This window comes from Etheostoma spectabile, chromosome 6 (assembly GCF_008692095.1).
Source record: "Etheostoma spectabile isolate EspeVRDwgs_2016 chromosome 6, UIUC_Espe_1.0, whole genome shotgun sequence".
Taxonomy (NCBI): Eukaryota; Metazoa; Chordata; class Actinopteri; order Perciformes; family Percidae; genus Etheostoma; species Etheostoma spectabile.
The window spans coordinates 30,382,645-30,392,753 of NC_045738.1; the positions used below are offsets into that span (position 1 = coordinate 30,382,645).

At 41.4% G+C, this 10,109-nt stretch overlaps 1 protein-coding gene across 1 annotated transcript in view; it reads right to left on the bottom strand.

The window, feature by feature from the left end:
- Positions 1-10,109, bottom strand: part of fgb (fibrinogen beta chain) — a 44,093-nt gene that overhangs the window by 33,132 nt on the left and 852 nt on the right. The window contains 7 exon segments of the mRNA XM_032518160.1: positions 1-103; positions 969-1,083; positions 2,072-2,178; positions 2,346-2,460; positions 2,901-2,969; positions 3,588-3,690; positions 9,715-9,821. The exon segment at positions 1-103 is cut by the window's left edge and continues 28 nt beyond it. Coding sequence (XP_032374051.1) covers positions 1-103; positions 969-1,083; positions 2,072-2,178; positions 2,346-2,460; positions 2,901-2,969; positions 3,588-3,690; positions 9,715-9,821 — 719 coding nt within the window.

Below are 10,109 nucleotides of genomic sequence, written 5' to 3' on the forward strand. Positions count from 1 at the left end.
TGGTCACAGAAGACCTTGTAGGGGGGGTAGAAGGCATCAGGCTGGACCAGGTACATCTGGGAGTCTCTTCCTCCGCGACGGTAGATCTCCTCACACTCCTTACCTGAATCACACCGGAGAACAGCTTAGCTAACAAAAACACCGGGACATGTAGATGTATCGTATCAAGGACGAGTACTACTCTTCTAAATATCCAATATATCCCAGATGGGTGTAAGTTTGGGTTATATTGTCTGTGTATATTTATCTGTTGCCTGTCTGTTCAGAATTGGCGTGTTTATAGTGTATATATTACTATTATCAACTACTCTTATTCTATTTTTTCTCTTTCTTGTAATAATTTTACGTCAATTTATGTGTATTTGTGTTATTCTGATGTTTGTGTATTTTTCATTGAACTACCGTAACAAGGGAATTTCCCCAGTGTGGGATTAATTAAGTCTTTAATTATCTTATTTTCCGTCAAGGACAACAAAATCGTTTAACCCTCATGTTGTCCTTGGGTCAAATTTGACCCATTTTCATTTTTTTATTACAAAAAATGGGCCTTCAGAATAAGCGCTGAAAATGTCAAATGACTTTGGAATTTTTACAAAAAAACGCACCCACAACAACGGAAAAGTGCTGAAAGTGTTGGAAAAAGCGATTATAGTGTAGTCGTGGTTTACCAAAAACATGTGCTCTATCCATCTGTGCCATTAGCTTATGCTCATATTCAGATCATTTTCAGAAAAACAGGTTGTTGGCCCAAAACAAGATAACTACCCAAAAGACTTCCATGAAATTTGATTAGATATTCATGACCCCCACGGATGTGAACCCATGTTCTTTCTTTAGCACCACCATCAAATCAAAACGTCACACCAGTTATCTCCTAATCTATCACACATTTCTGAGCACACTCACTACCCAAGGGTTCAATAATAAGTAAGTAGTCTGTACTTTTTTTGGTTTCCTTCAACACTCACCAGACACCACCGGTATGGGACACTTGGTCCTGCACGGTTCCTTGCACTCTTCCCTCTGACCCTGGATGGCCTTCTCCAGCTTCTGGATCTTCAGCCTGATCTTGTCGAGGACCCCCTTCAACCACACAGCACAGTCGGCATTACATTAGGGGTACTAGGGGTATTAGGGGTGGGATACCCTAGATCTGTCCATTTGTTTTGTTTGCATATTGTATGCATATTGTGGACATGTCTTTTTTCTTTTTTCTTTTAAAGCTATAGTGTGTAGTTTCTGTTTTAAGTAATGACAACAACAATGTTGGCGCGTCCACATGATACAAGCCCCACCCCCCCTCCACACTCTTATCCACACAGTTGCTAGTAGTCAAGGAGGACACGGAGGATTAGAAAAACATGATGGACCCTTCAGAAGAGGTTATCTTCACTCAAGAAAGTCACCGGACGCCACAATCTTCTGAACATACTGAGAAGTCCAGAGAGAGTTGTGTGGAGCTGAGAGTCTTAATTAGCTTTGTAGCAACTCATTTAGCAACAGCTTATTAACTGACGTTCATATAATCAAAATGTACGCACTAAAGCTTAACCCTTGTGTTGTCTCGCTTCACTTCGGGACCCCTTGTGTCCCTCTGGGTCAAACTGACCCCGGACTTATTTGGGTTTTACAAACAATTCTGCAATAAGTTTTACTTACACAATTATACTTACAAATATCTTTATCCCATTTCCAATTGCCAACGAGCTGATAACATCTATGTTTTAGGAAGCATCAGTCTCTACTAGCAACACTATTAAACATGGAAGTGGGGTTTTTATCATAAGGTTTAATTCATGTTTAAAAATCCACTATGGACACACTAATGGTCATATCCAGGTAATTTTCTGAATTGAGTCAGGAATACATGTTTATCACAGGAAATGGAAAGGCCGTGCTTTCAGGTAGAAAATGTAACTTTCAATTTTTCTTCTTGTAAAAATTTGAAATGGTCAATTGACCTGAATACCATCCAGGGTTAATATAATGCATTGCCTAGAACTGAAAAAGAAACATTTTTGAAAGATGCAAGGTTTTCCTGTGGCTGTGATTAAGGATGACCTGTATTTACCTGTAGCACCCTGATGTTGGAGGGGAAGACCGTGTCCACCGTCTCCTTAATGTAGGCATGTTGTTCCTCCACTAGATCGGTGTACTGACTGACCACCCGGCTGTTGTCTGATGGGATGAAAAGATGGATCAGCAAGGTAAAGGTATGCATCAAAAGCTTCAATGAAAAGGAAAAACCAACACTGCCATCATCATTACGGCCAATGTGTTGCTGTTTGTGTTTGTTTTGGGGTTTTGATGTAACACCCGACCAGGTAACGTGTGCTCATTCTCACCGGTGACGAGTCTCTGCCGCTCCCTCAGAGAGTTGGAAATGCTGTTGACGTAGGTGTGGACGGTGTTGGAGGATCGGGACAAGTCCTCCACCTGGGGCTTGAGTTCATTGATGCTCTGTGACAACATGGAAGCAAAAGACAGTCAGTCCTGGTGTTTTCTATATGAAGTTGTACTATCTATCTATCTATCTATCCATCCACCCACATATCTATCTATCTATCTCTCTATCTATGTATCTACTGTATCTATCTATCCATCCACCCACATATCTATCCATCCACCCACATATCTATCTATCTATCTATCTATCTATCTATCTATCTATCTATCATCTATCACTCCCACCCACATATCTATCCATCCACCCACATATCTATCTATCTATCTATCTATCTATCTATCTATCTATCTATCTACCCACCCACCCACATATCTATCTATCTATTTATCTATCTATCTATCTATCCACCCACATATCTATCTATCTATCTATCTATCCATCCATCCATCAGTACTGGTTTAAAGTATTCCAGCCAGTCTTCTCCAGTTTTTACCGTCTTGACGTTCCTCTCTTGCTTCAGCAGCGTGGTCTTCAGCTCACAGCCGCTGGGACACAAGACGCCCTGATGGACGGGACAATGTCTGTTAGATCTTTGGTTCAAGATTTCTTTATCTATAATTCCACACTACCCTGTGATGCAAAATTGTGTGCAAGATCACAGCTTAGACAAAAAAATACAGCCCAGAAACCAATAAAAATAGAAGAAGTCAAGATAATTAGCTTTATGCATGAAAATAAATAAATGGCCATGTGGGTATGCAGAGCCTGTATATAGTGATTTGTTTTTTCAAATGCTGTAAAATTGAATAAGACGCCCCAAAATTACCCATCAAAATCACCCCAAAGAGCGTTGTGTGGAATCAATCATGTTATTTGGGAAATTAAAAAGAACATGGTGTGGGACAACATGAGGACAACATGAGGACAACATGAGGACAACATGAGGATTAAAGACAGTTTGGTTTCAAAGTAAAGTAAAATTCTCTGATTCCAGCTTCTTTAATGTGGACATGTTCTAGTTTCTTCTCTCCTGTGGGACAGTAAACTGAATATCTTTGAGTTGTGGACAAAACAAGACATTAGAGGACGTTGTCTTGGTGTTTTTGGGAAACACTGATGGACGTCTTTACGTGTCCAATCAGTGTTCCCATGGTGACGATGTGCTGCTGTGTCTTCCTACCATCTCCTCTGCGGCGTGGGTGCATCCTCCTTCGTCCGGCTGCTTCTCCTTCTCCTGCCGCTGCTGTCCTCTGGCTGGAGCCGGTGTCGGACGGCCGCGATACCTGCGACCAAAACAAGACACTCTTCACCAACATGTCCCTCAGAGACACTGAGATGTCTCATTTTACCCATGAACGTCTGGATGGATCGGCGTAAAACATTGTACGGATGTTCGTGTTCCCCAGACCACGTGTCCTCCTGACTCTGGAGATCATCTGACCACCATGAGGTTGACCTTTGTGTTTGTTAGTGAAATGTCTCAATGACTCGGTTGAGACATAGTTCTATTCTCTGTCTTCGGACAAGGAATCTGATTGGTCAACTGGACTTTGAGAACGTGCTCTGATAGCAACAGATAGTCGGACACTTCCATGTCAACATGACAGAGTTGAATCAAATGCTGCTTTTGGGTCAAATGACCCGACTTTTACCGAGAAGAAAAACACCAACTTTTTCTACCTGAAACTCAGCGTCCTCTTCCTTATTTCCTGTGAATAACAGTATCCTGGACTCGACCACATTATTCTGGATATGACACTTATGTGTTTCATTAGTGGATTTTTAACATGAATTATAAACCTGTATGACAGCAAACGAAACCCCACTTCCATGTTTATAGTGTGCTAGTAGAGGGATGATGCATTCCCTAAACATAGATGTTATCTCAGCTGTTTGAATCGAGACAGTTGAAGATAAAGACAATATGTTAATAGATTTGATAGTAAGCACACGACGAGGACAACAAGAGGCGTCCAAAAGTGAGACATTACAAGGGTAAAGTCTCACCGGAGGTCTCCACAGTGTCTTTTCAGCGTCAAAGGCGGATGTTACCGAACTGCGTCGATATCTGTCACAGCGTCGTACGAGAATCGACACTGCCATCAGCTGTTCTGGATGAGAAGCCATCTGGGAAAACAAAGAAGTCCTTCAACCCTCGTGTGCTATGCCCGTCAAAATGACAATCACACTTGTGTATGCTTTGGTCGATGGTTTCGTTACGTTTTCTACGTTTTAGTCCTTTTTTCAAACTTTTGACATTTTTTTTTAAATTACTCTATGATACAATTAACTTATTACTTGTTTTAAAGTGTATTTTGGAACATTTAGGGTCAATAAACTCAATTATGAGGAAATTCTAACCTAAATGTTTGAGTTAGAAAAGCGGAAATTAGGGAATTATGAGACTAAAACTTAACGGAAAGGGAGTTGAGGATAATCACAGACTGGAATATGTCAACTTTTATTTACTCAATACCTATTTCAACAATCACTTCCATTTGTTTTACAAATGCCTATATAAATTTTAAGAAAACAAAAAAAAGACCCAAAATTATAAGCAAAAGTAGAGTTTTGTATTGGCAAAGGCGTTGGAATCAATCATTTTATTTTGGGGAATATTAAAAAAGAACATTGATATAGGACAACATGAGGACCACATGGGGGACAACCATGGGACAACATGAGGGTTAAAAGAACTAAATCTCCTAGGTTTAACACTATGTGTCACGCCGTTCTTGGGGGATGGTCACAGAAGACTTGTAGGGGGGGTGAAGGCATCAGGCTGGACACAGGTACATGGGAGCTCTCTTCCTCGCGACGGTAGATCTCCACACTCCTACCGAAGCAACCGGAGAAAACAGCTTAGCTACACAAAAACACCGGACAATTTAGACTGTATCGTATCAAGGACGAGTAACTACTATTCTAACATCCAAAGAATCCCAGAGGTGTAAGTTTGGGTATTTGTCTGTGTATATTTATCTGTTGCCTGTCTGTCAGAATTGGCGGGTTTATAGTGTATATATTACTATATCAAAATACTTTATTCTATTTTTTCCTTTCTTGTAATAATTTTACGTCAAAGTATGTGATTTGTGTATTTGATGTTGTGTATTTTTATTGAACTACGTAACAAGGGAATTTCCCCAGGTGGGATTAATTAAGTCGTTAATATATTATTTTCCGCCAAGGACAACAAAAATCGTTTAACCTCATGTTGTCCTGGGTCAAATTGACATTTCATTTTTTTATTACAAAAAATGGGCCTTCAGAATAAGCGCTGAAAATGTCACCATGATAAATGTCAACGATTTTGCGAATTTTACAAAAAAAAACCGCACCGCACAACAACGGAAAAGTGCTGAAAGTTTTGGAAAAAGCGATTACTAGTGTAGTCGTGGTTTACCAAAACATGTGCTCTATCCATCTGTGCCATTAGCTTATGCCATATTCAGATCATTTTCAAAAAACAGGTGTTGGCCCAAAACAAGATACCAACCCAAGACTTCCATGAAATTGATTAGATATTCATGACCCACGGATGGGAACCATGTCTTTCTTAGGCACACCATCAAATCAAAACGTCACACCAGTTATTCCTAATCTAGCACACATTCTGAGCACAATCACTAACCAAGGGTTCAATAATAGAAGTAGTCTGTATTTTTTGGTTTCTCAACACCACCCGACACCACGGTAGGACACTTGGTCCTGCACGGTTCCGCACTCTTCCTCTGACCGGATGGCTTCTCCAGCTTCGGATCTTCAGCTGATCTTGTCGAGGACCCCCTTCAAACCACAGCACAGTCGGCATTACATTAGGGGTATAGGGGTATAGGGGTGGGAGAACCTAGATTGTCCATTTGTTTGTTTGCATATGTATGCATATTGTGGACATGTCTTTTCTTTTTCTTGTAAAGCTATAGTGTGGAGTTTCTGTTTTAAGTATGACAACAACAATGTTGGCGTAGTCCAATGATACAAGCCCCACCCCACTCCAACACTCTTATCCACACAGTTGCTAGTAGTCAAGGAGGACACGGAGGATAGAAAAAATGATGGACCCTTCAGAAGAGGTTATCTTCACTCAAGGAAAGTCACCGGACGCCACAATCTCTGAACATACTGAGAAGTCCAGAGAGAGTTGTGTGGGATAGAGTCTTATTAGCTTTGACAACTCATAGCAACAGCTATGTAACTGGACGTTCATTATATCAAAATGTACGCATAAAGCTTTAACCCTTGTTTGTCTTCACTCGGGACCCTCTTGTGTCCTCGGGTCAAACTGACCCCGGGACTTATTTGGGGTTGTTACAACAATCTGCAATAAAGTTTTACTTAATAATCCTTAACAAATATCTTTGTCCATTTCCAACAGAGATAACATCTATGTTTAGGGAATGCATCAGTCTCTACAGCCACTATTAAACTGGAAGTGGGGTTTTTATCATAAGGTTATAATTCATGTTAAAAATCCACTATGGAAACAACATAAGTGGTATATCCAGGAATTTTCTGAATTGAAAGAGAGGATACATGTTTATCACAGAAATAAGGAAAGGCCGTTGCTTTCAGGTAGAGAAAAAATGTAACTTGTCAATTTTTCTTCTTGTAAAAATTTGAAATGGGTCAATTGACCTGATACCATCAAGGGTAATATAATGCATTGCTAGAACTGAAAAAGAAACATTTTTGAAAGATGCAAGGTTTTCGGTGGTGAGGTGGATTAAGAGTGACCTGTATTTACCTGTAGCACCCGATGTTGGGGGGGAAGACCGTGTCCCCGTCTCCTTAATGTAGGCATGTGTTCCTCCACTAGATCGGTGTACTGGACTGACCCCGGCTTGTGTCTGAGGGATGAAAGTGGATCAGCAAGGTAAAGGTATGCATCAAAAGCTCAATGAAAAGGAAAACCACCACTTAATCATTACGGCCAATGTGTTGCTGTTTGTGTTTGTTTTGGGGGTTTTGATGTAACACCCACCAGGTAAGTGTGCTCATTTCACGGTGACGAGTCTCTGCCGCTCCTCAGAGAGTTGGAAATGCTGTTGCGTAGTGTGGGACGGTGTTGGAGGATGGGACAAGTCCTCCACCTGGGGCTTGAGTTCATTGATGCTCTGTGACAACATGGAAGCAAAAGACAGTCAGTCCTGGTGTTTTCTATATGAAGTTGTACTATCTATCTTCATCATCCATCACCCAACAATCTATTATCATCTCTCTATCTATTATCTACTGTATCTATCTATCCATCAACCACATATCTATCACTCCACCACATACTATATCTACTATCTATCTATCTATCTATCTACTCTATCTATCTATCCATCCATCCACTATCTATCCATCCATCCATACTCTCTATCATCTATCTATCATCTACTATCTCTAATCATATCTACCAACCCACCCATCATATCTATCTATCATTATTACTCAATCTACACCCACAATCTATCTATCTATTATCTAACATCCATCATCAGTACTGGTTTAAAGTATTCCAGCCAGTCTTCTCCAGTTTTTACGTCTGACGTTCCTCTCTGCTTCAGCAGCGTGTGTCTTCAGCTCACAGCCGCTGGGACACAAGACGCCTGATGGAGGGACAATGTCTGGTTAGATCTTGGTGTCAAGATTTCTTTATCTATCATTCCACACTACCCTGTGATACAAAATGTGTGCAAGATCACAGCTTAGACAAAAAAATACAGCCCAGAAACCAATAAAAATAGAAGAAGTCAAGATATTAGCTTATGCATGAAAATAAATAAATGCTCATATGGGAGCAGGCCTGGATTAGTGATTTGTTTTTTCCAATGTATAAAATTGAATAAGCGCCCCAAATTACCCATCAAAATCACCCCAAGAGCGTTGTGTGGAATCAATCATGTAATTTGGGAATTAAAAAGAAAACTTGTGTGGGAAAACAAACATGGGACAACATGAGGACAACATGAGGATTAAAGACAGTTTGTTGTAGTAAAGTAAAAATTCTCTGATTCCAGCTTCTTCAATGTGGACATGTTCTAGTTTTTCTCTCTCTGGGACAGTAAACTGAATATTTTGAGTTTGGACAAAACAAGACATTTGAGGACGTTGTCTTTTGGGAAACACTGATGGGACATCTTTCGTGTCCAATGTGTTCCTGGTGACGATGTGCTGCAGGTGTCTTCTACATCTCCTCTGCGGCGTGGGTGCACCTCTCGTCCGGTGCTTCTCCTTCTCCTGCCGCTGCTGTCCTCTGGCTGGAGCCGGTGTCGGACGGCCGCGATACCTGCGACAAAAAACAAGACACTCTCACCCACATGTCCCTCAGAGACACTGAGATGTCTAATTTACCATGAACGTCTGGATGGATCGGCGTAAAACATTGTACGGATGTTCGTGTTCCCCAGACACGTGTCCTCCTGACTCTGGAGTCATCTGACCACCATGAGGTGACTTGTGTTTGTTTAGGAAATGTCTCATGACTCGGTGTGAGACATAGTTCTATTCTGTGTTCGGACAAGGAATCGATGGTCAACTGGATTTGAGACGTGCTCTGATAGCAAAAGTAGTCGGACACTTCCATGTCAAATGACAGAGTTGAATCAAATGTGCTTTGTAAAGCATGTTTCCTTGGATCAGGGAGGCTTCAAAACATGGTTGCAGCTTTTGTCAAGGTCCTGCTACACGCCCTGCTACGCCCTGCTACGCACTGCTACATGCCCTGCTACACCCTGCTACGCACTGCTACACGCCCTGCTACGTCCTGCTACGCACTGCTACGTCCTGCTACACGCCCTGCTACGTCCTGCTACGCACTGCAGTGCCCTGCTATGCCATCCACTACTACAAACTACTATTTTAAGCTACTATCTGTAAATTATAAAGTGGTCTACCCCTGCTTTATCTGTAGAGTGTCTTGACATAACTCTTCTTATGAATTGATACTATAAAAAAATTTAATAGATTTTTTTTGTTATTTAGAATGTGTTTTCCACTATAGAAAGAAGACATGTTATGGAAGCAAAGCAGCCCAAAATCTCACAATGATGACTTTTCCTGTAGTGTCTCTATTTAATAAAGTAGCAAAGTTAAAAGTACAATATTTGCCTTTAAAGTATCACAAAAAAAATTGAAGTACTTAAAATTAAGGACAAGAGTAATGTGTGTTGCTACATTTTGTTGCCCGGTTGGATCTAGTTGTTGCATAATGCTATTTTATATACCTTTAAAATAAAAGATGATCTATGTGCTGCATTAGAACATGTTGTAATTGCCCCAGAAGTCTTTCTGACCCGGGGGGCTGTGTTTGAACGCACCTGGCGCCGCCGCCGCCGATAGGGGGCGGAACCACACGTTTTGGGGTGTAGGTGTCCCTGTCCCGGGCTAGGGGACGGTGACCGCGAGCATCTACGGTCGCCGGGGCAGGGCATCCTGCAGGGGGGACAGAATAAGAGACACAAGCGAGAAACAATACAAGACCAAGGGGAAAAACTCAGAGGACAAGAGGACTAGGGGGGAAACAAGGAATACACAGGGGAAAACAAGAGACTCAGGGGGAACACAAGCAGGACACGAGGGGAAACAAGAAGACACAAGGGGAAACAAGAAGACATGAGGGGAAACAAGAGGACACAGGGGGACACAAGAGGACACGAGGGGAAACAAGATAGAAACAAGGGGAAGAACAGAAGACATGAGGAGAAACAAGAGG